At 45.6% G+C, this 23,566-nt stretch overlaps 1 protein-coding gene, 1 long non-coding RNA gene, 2 other non-coding genes and 1 pseudogene across 4 annotated transcripts; 2 read left to right on the forward strand and 3 right to left on the reverse strand.

The window, feature by feature from the left end:
• The window catches only part of LOC130523563 (NACHT, LRR and PYD domains-containing protein 12-like), a 401,914-nt pseudogene that overhangs the window by 356,686 nt on the left and 21,662 nt on the right, over positions 1–23,566 (reverse strand).
• On the forward strand, positions 2,687–2,805 carry LOC130525070 (5S ribosomal RNA). Its single transcript, XR_008950350.1, has one exon. It is a non-coding gene; the product is annotated as a 5S ribosomal RNA (ribosomal RNA).
• Positions 3,910–4,028, forward strand: LOC130525037 (5S ribosomal RNA). Its single transcript, XR_008950319.1, has one exon. It is a non-coding gene; the product is annotated as a 5S ribosomal RNA (ribosomal RNA).
• Positions 7,235–11,214, reverse strand: LOC130523634 (uncharacterized). Its single transcript, XR_008949954.1, has 2 exons — positions 11,044–11,214; positions 7,235–7,691 (listed from the first exon to the last, which is right to left on the reverse strand). It is a non-coding gene; the product is annotated as an uncharacterized LOC130523634 (long non-coding RNA).
• On the reverse strand, positions 17,786–21,849 carry LOC130523587 (NLR family CARD domain-containing protein 3-like). Its single transcript, XM_057028949.1, has 4 exons — positions 21,126–21,849; positions 20,032–20,207; positions 19,750–19,921; positions 17,786–17,923 (listed from the first exon to the last, which is right to left on the reverse strand). Exons 1-2 carry the CDS (start codon positions 21,842–21,844, stop codon positions 20,084–20,086), a joined length of 843 nt encoding a protein of 280 aa, XP_056884929.1. The 5' UTR covers positions 21,845–21,849; the 3' UTR covers positions 17,786–17,923; positions 19,750–19,921; positions 20,032–20,083.

Genomic DNA, 23,566 nt, shown 5'->3' on the forward strand with positions numbered 1-23,566 from the left:
TTGCCCCATCACACTGAGGTGCGATGGCTAAGCCAGGGAAAGGTGCTGCAAAGATGTTTCCAGCTTCCTGAGGAGATCGGATGTTCTTGGACAGCAAAGGGAAAGACACAACTCAACTCCCAGACCAAAGGTTCTTGTGTGAAACGGCTTTTCTGTGGGACATTCCGAGTCATCTGAATGCAATGAAGCTGCAGCTGCAGGGTCGGGGTGGTGTCCCCTCTGATATGTACAGTACAGTGAAGGCCTTTAGAACCAAACGGACTCTGTGGGAGGCACAGATGCACAAAGGAAACTTGAGCCACTTTCCCAGCTGCCAGACCCTGAAAGAGAAGCTCTCTACCAGTGTGTTCCCGAGCGTTTGCTGATTAAATGAGTGTTCTCGCCGCTGACTTCCCACGCCGAGTCACTGACTTAAAAGCACCAAAAAGCAGGTTTGAACTGCTCAGCCGTCCGTTTGAGGTTGAGGTGGAAAGCTCAGCACCAAAGCTCCAAATGGAGGTGATTGAGCTCCAATGCAGTGATGCCCTGAAGGCAACACATGGGGCAGTGGGTGCTGCGGAGTTTGCCCGTTTCCTCCCCGACACACATCCAGGCTGCTCCAACGTTGCCTGTGTTGGGCAGCACAGACCTGCGGGAACAACTGCTTTCTTTGATGAAGCTGAACAAAACATCACACAGAAGTGGACTTCCTGCTGAACACCTTCACTCAATTGTGAGGAGTTCCTCAGCTCAGAGCCGGACCCCCAACATTGATGAACTCGTCCAAAAGATGAGACACCACCAAGTATCAGCCTCAAACAAGTGAACATTAAGCTGCAATAACACATTTACAATTATTACTCAGCTCAAGTTTAAAAGTTAAAGTTAAATATTTTTCACTGCACATGTGCCTTTTCCTTGAAGAAAGTGTTGTTTTTGCTTCATAGGTTTTTGCACTTTATGTTATTGTATTTCAATCCAATTATGTTCTAAAAATATTTCAGTTGAGTGAATGATAGAAAATTGCTGTTATAATTTTTTTCTTTGAAGTAAATTTAGCCCACTTTTGCTAAATGAGAAAATCTACCGATGGTGCCTTGAATAATACCGCTTCATTCATTTAATGTTCATGTTATGGGGATTTTATAGAAAGCAAATTTGTCTTTTGTGCCTCTTGAAAATTAAAAATGACTGACAGAGCAATAAGAAACTATTACTTTATTTATCTGATCATATTGTAAAATATTTGTTAGGTTTTCAGTTTGTTCAATTTGGTTCACTAGGGCAGGGGTCACCAACACATTGCCTGCGGGCACCCGGTCGCCCGTCACAACCACCTGAGTCGCCCACCGGCCTGTTCTAAAAATAGCTCAAATAGCACCACTGACCAATGAGCTGCATCTAATTTATTTTGTTTGCGATTCTTGTTTAAATCACACTGACACATAAACTGGAAATAACAATATATTAAAAAAAACTTTAAAAAATGTTTAATGAACTATGACCTAGTATAGTTCAAAGGTCAGTATGATGCGCATGACCAAAACGTAGCGTCTACGCACATCGCTAAGACCAAACAGCCTAGCGGGCGCAGCCAAAACGAGGAGATGACTGACCCATAAAAAGATGGCAGAAAAAAGAAAGAAGACACATCATTTTCACCACGAAAGTTTCTTTCTCCACAAGAGAAGAACTTCTCACACTACTGCCCCTAAAGACAACTACGAGGGGAGTTGACATATATAACGAGGGCAGTTGACACATATAACGAGGGAGTTGACATATATAACGAGGGAGTTGACATATATAACGAGGGCAGTTGACACATATAACGTGGTGAAGGAGTTTTTGGTGGAGAAAAAAGTGCCGCTGGAAAAGCTGGTATCAGTGACTACAGACGGGGCTCCTGCTATGAGCGGTCTTCGCAAAAGCCAACTCAAGGCGGCAGAGTCCTGAATTGAAAACAATATCTAAAGAACTCAAGTATCATACTAACAACACTAATATTCCATCTGTCTATCCCCAACTGAATTAACTCCACACCTATCTCATCAGATTATTTGTAACAGAATAAGCAGATAACGTAGCATTTCCCTGTTCATATCTGCTACTTGCAATTTAGAATTTGTCAATAAAACTATGCTATGACACAAACTACAGTTTAATAGATGGCTGTGCTCCTAAAAAGAGCAGCATTTGTGGCTCATAAATCTCACAGACACTGCTATGCTCTTTAAATATTTTTATGATCGTGAATTTTTCAATCAAATATCTTCTCTTTGATAATGCCCAAAGCTGGATTCGAACTCTCCCTCTGGGGTCTTCAGGAGGTTTCAATCAGGTTGTCTGTTACAGCAATTGTCAACTGGCCCGCACCGGCCCGGGATCGATTCCCGGCCATGGCACCGATTCCCGGCCATGGCACATTGCTTTTAAGTTGATTTCATTTATCGGAGTTGAATCTTGTTTGATTTTTTTTGAAGGCGTTTCACCTCTCATCCAAGAGCCGATCTACGCAGATTTGATGATATGACGCTCATAGGCTATATAGCCTTTTCTTTTTGGGGGGAATGGATTGGAGGCTGCTCCAACATTGAGGTTTGGACTGTGACAAAGCAAAATGGACAACCTCCACCAGAATAAGTGTTTCAAGAAAATAAGTTTGAGTGTATTAACTTCAAAAGGCCATTTTCTTGCACCTGCTCTCGCTTAAGGCCATACCACCCTGAGAACGCCCGATCTCGTCCGATCTCGGAAGCTAAGCAGGGTCGGGCCTGGTTAGTACTTGGATGGGAGACCACCTGGGAATACCAGGTGCTGTAAGCTTTTTGCACTCTTCCACTGGGTCAGCAGAGGCCGCCAGTGTTCCTGATAATTATCCAGCCAGATGTAATTCACTTCTTAAGTACTTCTAACATTGAGATTTAATGTTGCACTATTGTACATCGTTTGAGATTTAATGTTGCACTATTGTACATCGTTTGAGATTTAATATTTTATGAGTGTGTGTGTGTGTGTGTCTGTGAGTGTGTGCGTGCGTGCGTCCGTGCGTGCGTGTGTGTGTGTTTGTGTTTAAATAAAATTGAATTTCCCACTTTGGTCCACACTATTGTCAACATTTCTGTCTTCAAAAAAAGCCAACTCAAGGCGGCAGATTCCTGAATTGAAAACAATATCTAAAGAACTCAAGTATCATACTAACAACACTAATATTCCATCTGTCTATCCCCAACTGAATGAACTCCACACCTATCTCATCAGATTATTTGTAACAGAATAAGCAGATAACGTAGCATTTCCCTGTTCATATCTGCTACTTGCAATTTAGAATTGTCAATAAAACTATGCTATGACACAAACTACAGTTTAATAGATGGCTGTGCTCCTAAAAAGAGCAGCATTTGTGGCTCATAAACCTCACAGACACTGCTATGCTCTTTAAACATTTTTATGATCGTGAATTTTTCAATCAAATATCTTCCATTTGATAATGCCCAAAGCTGGATTCGAACTCTCCCTCTGGGGTCTTCAGGAGGTTTCAATCAGGTTGTCTGTTACAGCAATTGTCAACTGGCCCGCACCGGCCCGGATCGATTCCCGGCCATGGCACCGATTCCCGGCCATGGCACCGATTCCCGGCCATGGCACATTGCTTTTAAGTTGATTTCATTTATCGGAGTTGAATCTTGTTTGATTTTTTTTGAAGGCGTTTCACCTCTCATCCAAGAGCCGATCTACGCAGATTTGATGACATGACGCTCATAGGCTATATAGCCTTTTCTTTTTGGGGGGAATGGATTGGAGGCTGCTCCAACATTGAGGTTTGGACCGTGACAAAGCAAAATGGACAACCTCCACCAGAATAAGTGTTTCAAGAAAATAAGTTTGAGTGTATTAACTTCAAAAGGCCATTTTCTTGCACCTGCTCTCGCTTACGGCCATACCACCCTGAGAACGCCCGATCTCGTCCGATCTCGGAAGCTAAGCAGGGTCGGGCCTGGTTAGTACTTGGATGGGAGACCGCCTGGGAATACCAGGTGCTGTAAGCTTTTTGCACTCTTCCACTGGGTCAGCAGAGGCCGCCAGTGTTCCTGATAATTATCCAGCCAGATGTAATTCACTTCTTAAGTACTTCTAACATTGAGATTTAATGTTGCACTATTGTACATCGTTTGAGATTTAATATTTTATGAGTGTGTGTGTGTGTGTGTCTGTGTGTGTGTGTGTGCGTGCGTGCGTCCGTGCGTGCGTGTGTGTGTGTTTGTGTTTAAATAAAATTGAATTTCCCACTTTGGTCCACACTATTGTCAACATTTCTTTCTTCAAAAAAAGCCAACTCAAGGCGGCAGAGTCCTGAATTGAAAACAATATCTAAAGAACTCAAGTATCATACTAACAACACTAATATTCCATCTGTCTATCCCCAACTGAATTAACTCCCCACCTATCTCATCAGATTATTTGTAACAGAATAAGCAGATAACGTAGCATGTCCCTGTTCATATCTGCTACTTGCAATTTAGAAAGCGGGATTATGGGGTTACTGGAAATGTCTCTTTATTGTATAGGGACATAGAAAACTTTATTTTGTGGGTGTGTAATTTACCTATTGTATTGATTTGTCCTTAAAGTCTAATGGTGGCCAGCAAGGCTGCTGGACTCGTTCAGCCCCAGAGGTTTCACACACTGGGCCCCTGGGCCCGGGACCCCTGGGGCCTGGACTTATCTCCATACACTGCATAAATGGCTGATGCTAATGCACTTTGATGCACTAATGCACTTAAACTTTGAATTTTCAGGTTCCAGTTCAGATGATGAATATTGAGAAGAGATTTGAAACCTATCGTGACCAGATGTTTAACACATCGGTCCTTCACCTCCCATTTAACAGCTCTCACTCCATGTTGCTGCTGTTGCCGGACGACATGGCAAAACTGGAGAATGCAATTTCTGCCGCTCATGTTACCAAATGGCTGAAATGGATGAAATACAGGTGTGGAATTGCATCACATATAAAGAGCCTTAAAAAAGAAACATTTGCCTTGTAGAGTCTCACTTTATTCCTCCTTAGAATGTTTCTGAATCCACTCTTAAAATAAAATAGGTGGCTGAATAGCACAATTTTAATCTGGTTTGATACAACACAGCACTGGATGATCTCAGCTGAAGATCCTGGAGCTGGCATATAATGCTGCCTGCTAAAGTATAACCACACAGAGAGGCCTGCATACACGTGCAACGCTATTGTGGAACGACGGGGGCGCACAGTCCAGGAAGGCCAGATGAATGTGACGTAATCATCTGTGTGGTTGAGAACGCCTTCAGTTCTCTTGTTAGAATCTTGACCCAGGTGTCGTCCACATATCTGAACCAGTGGCTTGGGCCGGTTCCTGTGAAGGATGTCGGGCTCGGGTTTCAACCTTCTCCCAGTATACTGTAGACTGGCAACTATGGGAGATACTGGTGAGCCCGTTGCACCACCATGGTTCTGCCTGTAGAGGCCTTCTCTGTACTGGAGGTAGTGGGTCAGTAACTGGGAGTTGATGGTTGGGATCAAGTTGAGCTCTGCTGGCAGCTCTACCAAAGTCTAAATGTTTTCCATATGAATCCAATTCTGCTAATGTGGTGGCGCTTCTTCGTGTCAGGGCAGACTCGTGCGCGGGGCTCGTGCACATGAGGGTTAGGCTGGTTTGATGCAAGTCACGCATGGGCCGGCCCCTCTCAAACTGTAGCCTAACTCGGCCTTGCTCACGCCCTAATGATTGGCGGGGGCGTGAGCCCCTCACCTGTGCTAGTCTGGGCTGGGGAGGGGGCGAGGCAGAACTTTCCTCTTTCTCCATGAGGCTGGAGCAGCGAACGGATCTGTTCATGACTGTTAGAGTGTTTGTGGTCATGGCAGTGGCTTTTTTGTTGTTTCTGCTTCAGGCTGCAGAAGATGGGGTGCTGCTGTAGTAAGACTGACGAGTGGAGAGACAGCGACAGCGACAGCGACAGCATCAGCGACAACATCGACAGTGACATCAGCAGTCTGTCAGACATCCTGCACTACAGTGGATGGAGGACGGTGATGGTGGAGCACAGGCAGCACACCACCGCAGGAACCCAGCATGCATGGTTGGATGCAGAGCTTAAAGGAGACAGCAGATGTAAGGAGGAACCTGAGGTTCTTAGGAACCCAACACGTGGTGTCGGGCCCACCCTTGAATCACATCCCTGTGTGGCGTTGGACAGACTGAGCACAGGCGGAGAGGAAAACACTCCAGATGGGTCAAAGCCGTCCAAACCGGTCCAGTCAACTCTTGTTGAGCCGCTGTCCGTTGCCTTCATGGTGACTGAGGCATCAGGTGACCATCAGAGGCCGAAGGTAGATCCAAAACCCCAACGCGATGATAAGGGCGGCGAGGAGTTACATGTGTTAACGACGGCTCCGCCTCAGGCCTTCAAAACAACGACCCGCAGCTTCGGCTGCATGTGCGACATTGATGCTGATGACCTTGAGCAAGAGCAGAGCCAGTGTGCAACAGCAGGAGCAACAGATGAGTCCATCAACCGTGCTGCAAACCAGGTTATTAACACCTCCTCGTGGACCAGACCCTGGTTCATTCCACACACCCCCTCCTGGACCAGACTCTGGTTCATTCCAAACACCTCCTCCTGGACCAGACCCTGGTTCATTGCAAACACCTCCTCATGGACCAGACAGTGGTTCATTGGAAACACCTCCTCATGGACCAGACAGTGGTTCATTCCAAACACCTCCTCCTGGACCAGACCCTGGTTCATTGCAAACACCTCCTCCTGGACCAGACCCTGGTTCATTCCACACACCTCCTCATGGACCAGACAGTGGTTCATTCCAAACACCTCCTACTGGACCAGACGCTCCACCAAACGTCTCCCAGCATCTCCACGTCCTACCACAGTCACTGTGCACTGTTAGTAACAATGCGTGGACGTCTCCTGCTTCTGTGGCTGACAGTTGATCATCTCTGGCCAATCTATGATGTTCAGAGTTCTCTTTTCGTGGTCATTTAAATAGAGCAATCTAAATGTGCATGCACCATATGTCCAGCAGGTGGCAGTGCTCGTTTTTATAAAGTAGTTCCAGATTTCCTACCGTGCAGGATACTGCAAACAGAAATGATCTGAATTGTCTTCAAAGATCACAGCTTATATGGGTAGAGATTTCCCTCTCCTCATCCCTCTCTGTGTCTTACTCACCATCATTGTTCGCCTCTGAAACAAGCCTCCAAAATCAATTTGTCACTTTCCTTTATTCTTTCTTTATTTACACATCACCATTTTACAGGAATATTATTACAATTATTTTGTTAAAGCCATATTTCAATGTACAGTTTTGCATGAAAATATACAAAAATAAAGTTGGATCTGTTATATATCTGCCTCCTTTTGTCTCGCTGTTAGGAAACGGTGCCTGATTTCCTGTTGCGCTTTGCTCGACTTGTGGCTGAAAAGCAGATAAACTCAAAGTGTTTGCTCTGGTCCATGTTGGGGAAGGGAGGGGGGCCTGCGTGGAGCCTCTTGATGAAGTGGACCTCTCTTTGGTTCTGCCTTGTCCTGGAGGCTTTGACGGGCCTCCCTTTCCGACTGAAGGCAACGTACCAGCCTTCAACCTTAGCATTCTGCAGAGCTGTGTAATTGTTTTCCAGCACTATCTCTGAGAAGATGCACTCCCTGCTCCGACCGTTGGGCTGGAACACAGAAAGGTTCTCTATTAATCCATTAACTGTCCCATCTGGACATTACAGACGGGAGACAGCTAAAGACGTGTTTCTGAGCTACAGCAACTAGTGGAGCAGGTAACTGGGCCCCTTTTGAGAACCCCCAAATGTCCCCGTAGCAGCTGTAACGGTACGTTAGTAGTGACGGTACCACCAGCTCAGCTAAAAGGAGGCTACAGGTTCAAACACAGACATGTTTTGGTTCTGAATTTTGATAGTTGATCCCATCCAAACAACACTGGCTGCCAGTGAGGATGGATGCAGGTTCCATGCCTCTGATGTCTTCACTGACATGAAACAGGTGAACATCAACCCTACTGAAATGTTCAGGTGAGGGGCCTAATGTCAATTGTGCTCATTATCAGTGTTTTCTACAGCAAATGTGTGTGTGTTGTGTATGTGAGAGAGAGAATAATTATTATATTGTTATCATTTAAATGCATTTGTATGTTTAGCACCTAAGTGCATGGAGAAGAAACAGTGTTTTTCACCTCTCTAGATTTAGTACACTTGTCCAGAGCACCAGATTTACTGTGAGGTTGTTATCTGAAACCCTAAAAGCATCTTGGGAGAAGGTGAAAATTCCACATGGATAATGAGCTGATGTGAATAAAGGAAGGAGATTTGCAGGGGAGCAGCAGAGCGACGGAGGGTGTTCCAGAGTGAACTGCTGCTCGCTCTCCCTTGCAAGGTACCTGTGTTTGTGTCTTTTGTTGATTCACGCAGGGTTTTGCTGGGTTGCTCTGTTTCAACTCTAATATCCAGCCTGGAAGTAACAAATGCTGGACTAACTTTTCAGCATCATGGTGGGTCAGTAGCTTCCTGATCTTTCTGATGTTCCTCAGGTGAAAAAAGGCACTTCTAGAGACTAATTTAATGTGTGAGTTGAAGTAGAGATTTTGGTCAAAAGTTACTCCTAGATTCCTCACAGAGAGACTAGATGTTAATGAGATACCATCTAGAGTGATCATGTGATCTAATCTATCTCTGAGAGGTTCAGGACCAAACACCATGACCTCAGTTTTTCCTGGGTTAAGGAGGAGGAAATTTGAAGACATCCAGGACTTTATGTCTTTAAGACAGGTCTGAAGCTTCACTAACTTCTCTGTCTCCTCTGGTTTCATGGATAAATAAAGCTGAGTGTCATCAGCATAACAATGAACATTTATCCCATGCTGCCGAATAATGTTCCCTAAGGGAAGCATGTACAAGGTGAAGAGGATTGGTCCAAGTCCAGAACCTTGAGGAACTCCATGGCTAACCCTACTGTATGAGGAGGGAACACCATGGACATGAGCAAACTGGTATCTATCAGATAAATATGATCTAAACCAGTCTAGCTGTCCTCCCTTTAATCCCAATCACATGTTCCAGTCTCTGTAACAGGATGCTGTGATCAACTGGATCAAAAGCAGCACTGAGGTCCAGCAGAACCAGCATAGAGACCAGCCCATGATCGGAAGCTATGAGAAGATCATTAGTGACTTTAAGAAGTGCTGTTTCTGTGCTGTGATGAGCTCTAAAGCCTGACTGAAACATCTCAAACAGGCTGTTCCTCTGCAGGTGCTCCAGTAACTGAGTCACCACCACCTTCTCTAGAACTTTAGAGATAAAAGGAAGGTTGGATATGGAAGGTTGGTTTATCTGCTGGAGGAAACCAACTGACTCAAGTAATGAAATGAAGCCATTTCTAAAGCTGTCATTTACAACGTCTATATGGATATTAAAGTCTCCAATGATAATGACTTTGTCCATTCCAAGGACCAAGTCAGATAAGAAATCAGAGAACTCAGACAGGAACTCTGAATGTGGCCCAGCAGGGGGCCGATATACAACTACAAACAGAAGTGGCTTTTCTGCCTTCCAGTTCAGATGGGTGATGCCAAGAGTCAGGCTTTCAAATGAACTGCCATGTTTTGGTCTGGGATTAATTAATAACTTGGAGTGATAGATTGCTGCCACTCCCCCTCCTCGACCAGTAACACGTGGAATATGATAATTAAGATGGGTAGGAGGAGTAGATTCATTTAAGCTAACATACTCCTCCTCCTGAAGCCAGGTCTCAGTAAGACAAAATAAATCAATGTGATGATCCGCTATCAGGTCGTGCACTAACAGGGATTTACACAAAAGAGATCCAATATTTAACAGTCCACACTTAATTGTGATATTAGTTTCTCCAACTTGTACTTTGGTATTAATTTTAATAAGATTATGGTGATTGACCGCTCCCCTGCTCTGTGCTTGGGGAACTTTTAACCGTGGAACAGAGACTACCTCTATAGTGTTAAATATGTTATTGTTGGTGGATGAGGGTTCTATGGAAGCAGCAGAGAGGTGTGTAAGACTACACCTCTGCATCCTGGTCTGGACCCTGGATTGTCAGGTCACTTTGGGTCTAATAAAATTAGCCAAATTACTAGAAATGAGAGAGGCACCATCCCGTGTGGGATGGACACCGTCTCTCCTGATCAGACCAGACCAAACATCTCCTCGCTGGCCAGATTGGGGAGGGGACCAGAGAATGCAACGGACTCCAACATCGTTTTTGCGTAGTTACACACCGACTCGAAGTTAATTTTGGTGACCTCCGACTGACGAAGCCGGGTGTCGTTGGCTCCGACGTGAATAATAACTTTACCAAATTTACGTTTACGTCTCGCCAGCAGCCGTAAATTTGCTTCTATGTCGCCCGCTCTGGCCCCCGGAATGCTCTTAACTATGGTCGCTGGAGTCGGCTTCACGTAGCGCAAAACAGAGTCGCCAATTACCAGGGTCGGTTTCTCAGCGGGTGTGTCGCCGAGTGGGGAAAAGCGGTTAGCCACGGGAAGCGGGTGGTGGGGCACCGTGGGCCTTTGTTTTGGGCGCTACGCTTCCTACGAACCGTCACCCAGCCGCCCTGGCTAGCCGGCTGCTGCCGGGGGACCACTAGCTGAAGCTACGCTAGGCGGCTCCGCAGCAGCTAGCTTCTCCTGGCTACCTGACGCAACTCCAGCTAACTCCAAGCTGCGGAACCGCGTCTCAAGCTCGCTAAGTCTCGCCTCCATAGCCATAAATAAACTCCACTTTCTGCACCTATTCCCTTCACTAAGGGAGGCAGAGGAGTAACTAAACATTTCACACACGCTGAACAGACAAAGACACCGGGTGAAACAGACGGTGAGGCCATGCTAACGCTAATAATCGGCGAAGCCCTGTATTTGTTTAATATGGGTTGTTTCTCACTGTTGTTATCGGGTGACTAGAATGTCCCAAGTGTTCAAATTTTAAGTAAAGTGAATACAACACACCAAGTGTTCAATATTAAGTGAATACAACACACCGTGCACAATGCAACCAACGAACGATTGAGAAGACAGGAAGTGACGCAATACGTTACCAGGAGGAAGTAAAATGGAGACTCAACGGCTAACTCTTGGTTATTGATGTGGCGGTTGGCTCCTGTCCGTCACCTCATGGTTGTGTCTGTCCCATATCTGTTCCCCAGGAAATACAGTGTTTATATTCCCAAATTCTCCATCAAAACGTCATACTCACTGAAGACTGTGTTGACTGAAATGGGGATGGTAGACATGTTTGGTGACAGAGCAGACTTGAGTGGTATTGCAGAGGGGCAACAACTGGCAGTCTCAGACGTAGAGATGTAAAACAGGAACAGCATCAACAATGAGCACAGATTTCTTTCTGACAATTGATTATGTCTGGTATTTCTTGTAGTTGTCCATCAAGCTACCCTGGATGTTGATGAGGCTGGAGCCACTGCCGCAGCTGGTACAGGCATCACAATAACACTTCACTCCTATAATTATGTTCCAGTCCTGAAGTTCAATCGTCCCTTCATGGTTATCATCACTGACCACAGCTCAGATAATATCCTCTTCATGGGCAAGATTACCAACCCAAACATCTGATGCACTAAATGCCTGTTTTGCACAATAAGAATTGCATCACATATAAAGAGCCTTAAAAAAGAAACAAATAAAATAGGTGGCTGAATAGCACAATTTTAATCTGGTTTGAGACGGGGTCCCGCTATGAGCGGCCGACTACAGACGGGGCTCCCGCTGTCAGCGGCCGATTACAGACGGGGCTCCTGCTGTGAGCGGCCCTACAGACGGGGTCCCGCTATGAGCGGCCGACTACAGACGGGGCTCCCGCTGTGAGCGGCCCACTACAGACGGGGCTCCCGCTGTGAGCGGCCGACTACAGACGGGACTCCCGCTGTGAGCGGCCGACTACAGACGGGGCTCCCGCTGTGAGCGGCCCACTACAGACGGGGTCCCGCTGTGAGCGGCCGACTACAGACGGGGCTCCCGCTGTGTGCGGCCGACTACAGACGGGGCTCCCGCTGTGAGCGGCAGACTACAGACGGGGCTCCCGCTGTGAGCGGCCCACTACAGACGGGGCTCCCGCTGTGAGCGGCCCACTACAGACGGGGCTCCCGCTGTGAGCGGCCGACTACAGACGGGGCTCCCGCTGTGAGCGGCCGACTACAGACGGGACTCCCGCTGTGAGCGGCCCACTACAGACGGGGCTCCCGCTGTGAGCGGCCGACTACAGACGGGACTCCCTCTGTGAGCGGCCCACTACAGACGGGGCTTCCGCTATGAGCGGCCCACTACAGACGGGGCTCCCGCTGTGAGCGGCCGACTACAGACGGGGCTCCCGCTGTGAGCGGCCGATTACAGACGGGGCTCCCGCTGTGAGCGGCCGACTACAGACGGGGCTCCCGCTAGGAGCGCCGACTACAGACGGGACTCCCGCTGTGAGCGGCCCACTACAGACGGGGCTCCCGCTAGGAGCGGCCCACTACAGACGGGGCTCCCGCTGTGAGCGGCCCACTACAGACGGGGCTCCCGCTAGGAGCGGCCGACTACAGACGGGACTCCCGCTGTGAGTGGCCCACTACAGACGGGGCTCCCGCTGTGAGCGGCCGACTACAGACGGGGCTCCCGCTGTGAGCGGCCGTCTACAGACGGGGCTCCCGCTGTGAGCGGCCGACTACAGACGGGGCTCCCGCTGTGAGCGGCCGACTACAGACGGGGCTCCCGCTCGGAGCGGCCGACTACAGACGGGGCTCCCGCTATGAGCGGCCCACTGCAGACGGGGCTCCCGCTGTGAGCGGCCGACTACAGACGGGGCTCCCGCTGTGAGCGGCCGACTACCCGCCCTGCTGAGGCAGAGCCGTACTGGGATGGAGCGTTACCGCGGCGATCCAGCTCAGTGGGCTACATTGCCTCGGCTGAGGAGTACGACAGTGTGAAGTCCCGCAGTGAGCTGATGTTTGAGAAACAGTCTGGGAGACACGGACTGGTGACCCGAGTCACACACGCTGCCAGTACGTTTCCAGAAACATTTAAACACATGAGATATAGAAGCATAAGTAGCCTCATTTGAGTTCTGAGCTTTGGTGTCTGTGTGGAGCTGTGAAACCACAAGAAGAGGGAGGAGCGAGCCATCAGCTGTACGCAGAGATCAAGCCGGCTGTGGATGGAGCCACTACATCATTAAACACATGCGCAACAAGAACGACTACAATGAGCTCAGAGGGTTCAAACAGAGTCCTCAACCCAAAGTCTGATTTAAAAAGATCAAAAGTGGCGTAAATGTCTGGTCCTGACAGGAGAAGGATAACTGGAGCGGCATCGCTCGTAGAGTAGACCGACTCTGCCTCTTCCTGGTTACCCCGGTGATGACCTTTGGCACCGTAATCATCTTTCTGAGGGGAATCTGTAACCAACCTCCTCATCTGCCCTTCAAAGGAGCCCCGCATGACTCCAGAGAGGAGAACCCACGCCTGCTGTGATGCACACACACAGCCAGGGCTTTTTCCATCGCCATCGTTTCTCTGGGGGAAATGTTGCATTTCTTTATCTTCATAACAACAAATCTTGAATGGCAAATTTTAGAGTATTTTATAGGGAAGTGAAATAATGTTTGGACCTCTTATCAGGAAAAGAGAAAGTTGTTAAGAACTGCTCTAAAAACACCACCTCAGGGGGACTATATCCAAATCTCTCCGTTTACTGATGGGACGTTGAAACGTCAATACGCGGATTCATACATTTAGAACTGGACGTTGCACCAGAACTGGAAGCGCGGACTGATACATTTTTAACAGCGGTCCTGCTTCAGCCCTCCGGGGTTTAATAACAAAATACGAAAAATACGAACATTTTAACCCTTTAATGCACAACATGGGTCTAAAGTGACCCGACTGAGTTTATATTTGCTTTATCTTTGCAATTAATTAATTTTATTACTCAGCATTCCAGGTATTCCTCAATTAACTTGTTTTTGATCATAATTCATCCTTCTTGTATAATTTTATTTTTTACATTTTGAATAAAAACACTTTTTACATCACTACCCCTCTAATGCACAACATGGGTCTAAAATGACCCGTAATCATTTCCCATGTTATTTCATGTGTTTCTAAGATGAATGTTTATAATCTATGTATTTACTCATTTATTAATGAAACTATTCATTAACTTTTAATTGTTTTATGTAGCACAAATCCTCACATTAAGTGTTCTGTTCTTCCTTTATGAATAAGCATAGCTTTTGTCAGTCTTCATGAAGTTTTCCCACGTCCACATGGGTCAGACCCACATTTTGTAACATACAGTATTTACAGTATTTACCACTGTGGAGAAGGTTGTATTTGAAGACCTGAACCATCTAAGTCTTATTTTACAATAATTATCATATTACCTAATAAGAAATTTGATGTGATAACTCTGCATAATTATTGATTATGTAATTAATTTGAATTTGAAGAATTAGTAGCTCCATTTCTTGTCAGAAAAGGAAAAATTTTCAATCGGCTACCGTAGCTAGCTAGCGATCTGTAGCTAGCTAGCTGTTGACATTTGACGATCATGTTTGTGTGACAAATAAACACATTTCAAAGATAAAATGTATGCTTATTTGGCCTAAAGCATTGCTAACGTGATTATTTGAAGCAAATTATTGTTATAGTTTGTAGTAATTTAATTCAAAATCACACTTGGATAAATGGGTCATTTTTTACCCATGTGGTGTAGTAATCCAAAATCTATTTTATTCCTAAAATAATAAACAGAAAATGGAAGCATTGACCTTGTACTAATCAAAAACAAGATATTAAAATTATAATTGGGACATTTAATAATAAAATGAATTGATTTTTTAAAAATACAGCAAAGAAACACTCACCCAGCCTGAAAACACATAGAGAATGAATGCGGGTCATTTTTGACCCATGTTGTGCATTAGAGGGGGTGTTCATATGTTGTGCATCAAAGGGTTAATTTTGGAAACGTTGTTGGTTGTTCGACTTGCCGGCTTTTGCAAAATTGCTAAATACGCGCTAGCATGCCTGTTTTAAGCTATGGTAGCGGTATGTTTTACCATGCCCGCGCCCTATAATCCGGAGCGCCTGATGTATGTGTTAAATACAGAAATAGCACCCGTAACTGAGGCTGCACCTTTTAATATGGTGCGCCCTTTGGTCGCGAACATACGGTATATAGAACATAGGGCACGTTTGTGCGTGATATCACTCCGCGTCTGTGCAACGACCACAACCTCCTATCTTTAGTATTGCTGCGCCAACTGGTGGTCTTTTGGGTTGAGGATAACGGTGATCTATATGTAGCTATAGCGTCATTGGCCTCCACTCCAGCCACTCCTGGTAGTTCCTCAAAAACACTGAGTTTCTAGTGGATGCACAATCTGTGGAAGCCAACATAGAAATTTCTGAAGAGCCAAAGTTCTTGCAACAAAAATATAGTCCCCAATTAGGTTGTTTTGTTATCACACGACCCCGTCCCCATTATCTTAAGAAAATATAAAAGAATGAGTGGAGACAGAAGAGAGAATGAGACGTTTTTGGTGCGTGTCGCTCTTGATTTAGTGTTTATTTTTGCAGTAAACTTAAAGGAGGCCTTTTCACTTTATGTTTGATTAAATTTAAGCTGATATTCCATTCTTGACATCTTTAAATTTACAGTATTCATGGGAGTTTTATTTGGTCATTTTGCTTCTTTTTATTTCCTATTTCCCACATTTATTCATAGTTTTTATTAGATTGCAATAAATCCTATAACATTGAACAGACTGACTAAAGTCAAATGACCTGCGGTTCCCACCGATAGCGTCATTCTGATGGGTTTTTGCTGGCTCCAGCTGAAATATTCCAATGCTCCATGTCACAGAGACAGTAAATACTAAACCCTAAAGATTCTGAAGGCATGATGTAAAATAGTAACGTATAATACAGACATTTGAAGAGACAATTAAGAGAATGTTTCCATGCTTATAAGAGTGGCCGAGGAGCCATTTAGAACTTTATAAAGATGCATTGTGTGATACCAGGAACTAATTTAACTTCAAGGCGAAGCTGCTTCTGCTTTGTCGACCATTGACTGATCTCCTGAAAGTCCACCAGTGCTTTTTAAAAACTGAATTTTTCATCTATGGAGGGAGTAGACGGCAGATGTTTCCACAGATGTTCTTCACCAGTGGTCAGTGAGTGATGCAGCAGATGAGCGGGAGTTGACTGGCTTCAACCAGCCATGTCTCAATGTCTCCAGCCCATAGTGTGGATTCATTACGAGAGGAGACAGCAGCTTCACTACTGAATCCTGCAGCTGGTTCTTACTCAGGTCCAGTTCTCTGAGATGGGAGGGATTGGACCTCAGCGCCGAGGCCAGAGAGTCACAGCTGATCTCTGATAAGCTGCAGTAGTCTGATCTGAAAAATGCAGGATGAGGTTATACGGTGCAGGTCTGCATGTTATCTGTGTCAGTACTAAACCTACGTTAGTTCTTAGTTGGGTCAGACCTGAATTCACGATATTACAAGGAATTTTTTTAATGTGGTGCATCACAGCAGTGTTGAGAACAGCCTCACTTCACCATCTTAGCAGCTGGTATATAGGTAGAAAAATGAAGACTGACCTGAGCCTCTCCAGTTTACAGTTTGGACTCTCCAGTCCAGAACAGAGCCGCTTCACTCCTGAATCCTGCAACGGGTTGTAGCTCAGGTCCAGAACCCTCAGATGGGAGAGGTTGGACTTCAGAGCTGAGGCCACAGAATCACAGCTGGTCTCTGATAAGCTGCAGCTCCTTAATCTAAATAAAGAAGGGAAACTTTTATAAGGTTATAAGTGAAACCAGTATTCATCTGAAAGGTTAATCAAGGCATGATCTGTAAATATTTAATTTAGTTACAGGTTAAAAAATGATAGTAATATGTAATTACCACAATTCCAACCTCTCAGGTTTGCACTGTTCCAAAGGAGAATATATATTGTTCTGGCCCTCACTCTTCCCAGGTTCTCCCACCTCTTTCCCTCCCATCTCATCATGGAGATCCATCTCACCTGTGGCTCATCTTTAAAGGCACAACCTGTCTTAGATGACTTCCTGTCTCCCTCACCATCTCCCTCCTCGTTGGCTGGTGTCTACCAGGCACCCTCACGTAGTTTTGTCTAATTTTGGTTACCATCTGTCAGCTTTTTCATTGTCCTTAAATCAATTTATCATGAATAAGTGGTCCCCGTGTGGCCCCCCCTCCTGAAGGAACTGGGCACAACACACACACTCAGAAAGTGTGAGGACCCTCGGATGGAATAATGGACATTTTTGAGAATGGTGTTTACCTCAGAGTTTCCAGTCGGCAGTTTGGAAAGTGGAGAAAACCACAGAGCAGCTTCACTCCTGAATCCTTCAGCTTGTTCCCACTCAGGTCCAGTTCTCTGAGATGGGAGGGATTGGACCTCAGCGCCGAGGCCAGAGAGCCACAGCTGATCTCTGATAACCTGCAGTCAATCAATCTGAAAAATGCAGGATGAGGTTATACGGTGCAGGTCTGCATGTATCTGCGTCAGTACTAAACCTACGTTAGTTCTTAGTTGGGTCAGACCTGAATTCACGATATTCCAAGGAATTTTTTTAATGTGGTGCATCACAGCAGTGTTGAGAACAGCCTCACGTCACCATCTTAGTAGCTGGTATATAGGTAGAAAAATGAAGACTGACCTGAGACTCTCCAGTTTACAGTTTGGACTCTCCAGTCCAGAACAGAGCCGCTTCACTCCTGAATCCTGCAACGTGTTTTTGCTCAGATCCAGAACCCTCAGATGGGAGAGGTTGGACTTCAGAGCTGAGGCCACAGAATCACAGCTGGTCTCTGATAAACTGCAGCCTCTTAGGCTAAAATAACAATTATTTAAAAGAAGACAAATAAAAATCAATGTAGCCAGAGCAAAACACAGCTTACAAGCAACAAACCTCTGGTCCTGCACCGGCTTATCTGCCGTATGTTCCTATTTTGGGTTCTTTCAGGGCGGTTGGACAAGATCTACAGCGTATGTAAAGTGTGTGTAGGTCAAAATACCTTCCAAGTTTGTGAGACCACATTTCTCAATAGCACTCAACTCTTGTCAGGAGCTGGGACAAAGCGACCCACTCCTGATAGCTTGTGGGCGATGCTGCAGCGACCCTGCAATCCCTACACTCTCTGGTGAAACCAAATCAAAGGTTTTAGACACTGCTGGATGCTGGAAGGGTGGCTATAGTCTGGACACATAGTTCCCCTGACTGCACATTTCTCCAACAATGATTGGCAGCTGGTGTCACTTGTTCTCCAGATGAGAGAAGGAAAGAGAGCCACCCCACAGTGTGTTTGATTGCCCCACTGCAAGCTCAATGCTGCCAGAAAACATTGCAGGAGCATCAATTCCCCTCAGGGCATCAACAAGGACCTCAGGAAAAGGTGCAGCTGCCACCTACTAGAGACAAGCACACTGAGCTGAGATTCAAAGCCCTCTCCTCCCAAGAGAAGAGCTTGTTTGTTGGAGGCTCTTCTGGGCGATACCTGGTGCCACAGCTCCAGCTCAGCCCGTCTCTGGAGCTGAGGTGGAGCTTAGCAAGTTTCATGGTTCTCCACCACTTCCTCTCGCTGAGGACCTTCTCAGCTGGTGGTTTCTGCTCCACCTTCCAAGTTGAGCAGGTGATACTTCTGCATTCCTGCCACCAGTGTCTCTGCAGAAAGAGTCTTCTCTACTGTTTTATATTAGATTGTAGAAAATTAGGATTTTTGGTTGATGTCTTAGATGTTGTTGACTAAGAGCAGGTTTTTCTTTAATAACATAGAAAGATTCGATGAGAAGAGCAAATGTATTATTTTATGAGCTACTTCCACTACTATTATATACACATACTTCCATATTGTCTTAGATTGCAAGCTGCATTTATTGCATCGTTCATAGAAAGTCATATTTGTGGGGAGAAAAACTCAAATAAGGTCATTTTCTTTAATGACCATTACAAAAGAAGGAGGCGATGAACAAACAGATTTATATAAAAATGTGTGAAAACTTATGGATGGAAACCTTTTTAAAATGGTTGCATTGTGTAGAATCGGTGTAGAATCAACTTGTTGACTTCTGATTTGGACTCCAATGGAAGTGAGGTGCAACAATTGTGGATGCTGAAAGCTTCAGATCTTCATGAAGGTTTCTGTGGTTGGACTGACCTGCTGCCCCTTTAAGAGGGAGGCAGGTTTGGGCTTCTGGCTGGAATGAAGCCACCTAAGATGAGAATGACTGCAGGCTTTCGGTACCAAGGTTTAACAGGGCGCTCACTTCACACTTGGGCTTTTCTCTTTTTTGGGATGGCTTTTCTCAGGAGAGAAGGGGCATGGCACACTGCAGCAGCTTTCCTTTTGGGGTTCTAGTTTTCCTTCTGATCTTTAAAAGACAGGAAGAACCATTTTTGATTGGTCTGAATGTTTGGGCGGTTTTGTGGCCAGCCTAAAATAAAACAAGACAAATCTACAACTGATACTTCCTTTCTAGTCATTGATGACCATCCTCACATGGGACAGATTTCCACAACCAATTTAATACTGCAAATCTGTCCTGTGTGGTCTTTTTTCTGAGAACTGTAACACTACGTTTATAACAAAGATCAAACATGTAAACATTTATTGTCTAACTAGTTACACCTGGGAAAGTACTGGATCATCTCTGACTGACCTGAGAGTCTCCAGCTCACAGAGAGGATCCTGGAGAAAACCACAGAGCAGCTTCACTCCTGGATCCTCAGCTGTTCTAGCTCAGGTCCAGAACCCTCAGATGGGAGGGATTGGACCTCAGCGCCGAGGCCAGAGAGTCACAGCTGATCTCTGATAAACTGCAGTGTGACAGCCTGGAAAAGGAATAAATGGGGCAAATAAAAACACATTTCTAAATCTGAAAATGAAGAGAAAAGCAGAAAATGTAAAGAAATTTAGAAAAGACCAACAGAGGCCTCCTGACCTGAGCGTCTCCAGTCTGCAGTTTGGATGCATCATTGCAGAAGACAGTAACTTTACGCAGCATCTGTCAGGCTTTGGTTCTCGCTTAAGCTCAGCTCCCGTAGATGAGAAGGGTTTGACGTCATTGCTGAGGCCACAACTTCCCAATGACTCGTTGAAAGAACACTATCAGACAGTCTGTTGTGTATGAAACAAAAATAGTGAGTCAAACTTTGGGATTTCTCATCAACTTATCTGAGAATCTACCTCAACACAAATGTAGCTCATTTCCTGGAAAAGCTAAATTCAACACCGTAGAGCAACAGTTTGAACGACCATCAGATCTGAAATGCAACTGAATTATTCTCAACATTTGTCTTATTTTAGAACAGCTCATAATTACTCAATATTTAAAATGATTGTAGCAAATGGTTTAAAGAAACGTGCATCATTTTCTGTCTATCGGCTCTTTGGATATTTTGCATTTCATCCAATTTGTACGATGGTGCGTCAAGTCTTAATTCAGCGATCCGATCGATGACATCAGAGTCTCTGGTTGCATCGATTGCCCTCAGCTTCTGTTATATCTGCCTGTTTCCCTTCAAATCATTTCACTGCACCTTTTGTTGCTAGTGATGAAGTTGCCACCTAACGGGTGTGGAAAGGGTCAAACAACTTTGTGGGTCACATAAAGGCTCCAAACGGAACCGCCACAAAGACCTAAAACACCCATTTAAACCAACGAGGCCGGCTGTTTTTACGTTGAACAAATGAAGCAAAATAGTCACGTGTCATTAGTTAAAATGTGTTTTTCTGTCGTTAGAATACGATGTATACAAACAAACAAAAGTTATTTAATGACATGACAGTCATTTCATGATAGTCAGTTAACTTGTGGCTCCTATTATTCCTGCCTTATGTTGGTTTGTCTGGATTGACCTTTGAACTTCCAGCCAGTGTTGAACATTTCTGGATGAATTGTTGTTTTTTTTAATTTATGGATGCTGCAATGGAAATAAGAATTGAAGGAATGACCACTGGAGGGGGTATTGCTACCTGACATGATCCACTCGCTTGATTTAAACGCCGATGTCCGGCCCTAAAATCTTTACTTACACGACTTTCCTGCAGTTCCTCACAGCTGGAATCAGGCGACGTCGTCCCTCCTCTGAGGTTTTGTACTGCTGCAGGTTCAGCTCATCCAGAACCTCCTCTGACATCTGCAGCAGGTAGGCCAGAGCTGAACAGTGGATCTCTGACAGTTCCCTCTCTGATTTCTTCTCTGACTTCAGGAACTCTTGGATCTCCTGATGGACTGACTGATCCTTCATCTCCATCAGACAGTGGAAGATGTTGATGCTTCTGTCTGGGGAGATTTCATCACTGTTCTCCTCCTTCAGGTTGTTGAGGACCTTCTGGATGGTTTCTGGGTGGCTGTTCCTCTGATCCAACAGTCCACCCAAGATCCTCTGATTGGACTCCAGAGAGAGACCATGAAGGAAGCGAACAAACAAGTCCAGGTGGCCATTTTCACTTTTGAGAGATTTCATTAGTGCTCTCCTGAGGAAGTCATCAAGAGATGTGACTGGATTGTTTTTTGCAAACAACAATGTTAACCTGGTAAAGGGGTTTGGTTCAGAATATTTTAGGAACTGACTTATAACCGCTGTGTCTTTCCTGGTGTAACAGTGGAACATGTAGACGGAAGCCAGAAACTCCTGAACGCTCAGATGAACAAAGCAGTAGACTGATTTCTGGAAGATCACACTCTCTCTCTTGAAGATCTCTGTACAAACTCCTGAGTACACGACACCTCGGAGACGTCCAGTCCACATCGCTCCAGGTCTTCTGAGTAGAACATGTTTCCTTCTCCAGATGTTCAAACGCCAGCCGACCCATCTTCAGAAGGAGTTTTTATCAGCCTTAGTCAGTTTCTCTGGTCTCTGCTTTCCTCCATACTTCTGCTTCTTCCTCTTTATCTGAACCCTCAGGAAGTGTGAGTAGAGGTCAGTCAGGGTTTGGGGCAGCTCTCCTCTCTGGTCTCTGGTCATCATGTCCTCCAGAACTATAGCAGTGATCCAGCAGAAAACTGGGATCAGACACATGATGTGGAGGCTCCTGGAGGCCTTGATGTGTGGATGATTCTCTTGGACAGATCTTCATCACTGAACCTCCTCCTGAAGTAGTCCTCCTTCTGGGAGTCAGTGAAGCCTCGTACTTCTGTGATCCTGTCAACACACGAGGGAGGAATCTGATGGGCTGCTGCAGGTCTGGAGGTGATCCAGATGAGAGCTGAGGGAAGCAGGTTCCCCTGGATGAGGTTCACCAGGAGCACGCCAACGGACGATACTTGTGTGACATCAGAGATGACCTGATGCTTGTTGAAACCCAGTGAAAATCTGCTTTCATCCAGGCCATCAAAGATGAACAGAAGTTTCCAGACAGTCAGATCTTCTGCTCTGATCTTCTGTAATGTTGGATGGAAAACATGAAGCAGTGAGAGAAGACTGTGCTGCTTTTCTGTGGACCAGATGTTCCAGGCAGGTTCCATCATCGGACACAGACGGAGACAGGTCACGTGACAACAGTCAGCCTTTAGTTCTTTATTACAGGAGGATCTGGTTTATATACAGACACGTATCTGCAAAATACTAAAAAGTCTATGAACCCAAAGTACTAAAAAGTCTACATCCACGCACACGCGTGTATTAAGTGTTTATACACACGTGTGCGCGTACGTGCACACTGTATATTCATCTAATAACTGTTAGTTTCTAAAACACCAAAGTAGAGTCACTGAGGCACGGCTTCACCTCCTTTACACCGAGGTTTCCCTGAGCAGGTGTGATGAACTGTTGCAGAAGGAAAAGCATGGAACATGTTAATAACCGGACACAACAACACTCAGGTTTATTGTCTGACGGCATCAGTGTCTCTGGTTGCATCTGTCTGAGGAGCATTGTGAAACCAGGAGCAGTGTAAATGAGGGGGGGGGGGGGGCAGTGAGTGGATGCTGCATTCATCAAACACACAATAGTCAGAAGAGAAGAAGGAAGAACAGAAGCCCGTGTTCCTCAGTGTTGGTGTGGAGACGCCTGTTTGGAGGAGCAGGAAGCAGGCTGGACTCTTCCAGCTGGCTTTAATGCCACTTCTCTTCTGAGAACCTCCCAGCAGCTTTCTCTCCACCATCTTTTTACGCTGAAGCTTTTTGATCATTTCAGGTCAGATGTTCTTGGACTGAGGTTAAACATGTTTGTTCTTGTGCTCGGAGCGAACCGACGATCCTCTAAAGTCAGGCATCCTAAAGGTGGATGTTTTCTGAGGCCTGGAGGCTTTAAAGTGGCGCTTTTACCCACTTGTCCTCGTTCTGTTGGAAACTTGATCCAAAAACCTTTTCTGGAGCTTCATGTTCTGCTTTTTTGAAGGAATGAAATGGTTTCATCAGCGCTGCCGGGGGCTGAGCAGGCTTCATAAATCTGAAGCTCTGAGATCCTTTAAAGATCTCCTGGAATCAGCAGATGGGGGTTTGATCCAAAACTGTAAGAATCAGTCAAGCT

Source organism: Takifugu flavidus, chromosome 4, assembly GCF_003711565.1.
Source record: "Takifugu flavidus isolate HTHZ2018 chromosome 4, ASM371156v2, whole genome shotgun sequence".
NCBI lineage: Eukaryota > Metazoa > Chordata > Actinopteri > Tetraodontiformes > Tetraodontidae > Takifugu > Takifugu flavidus.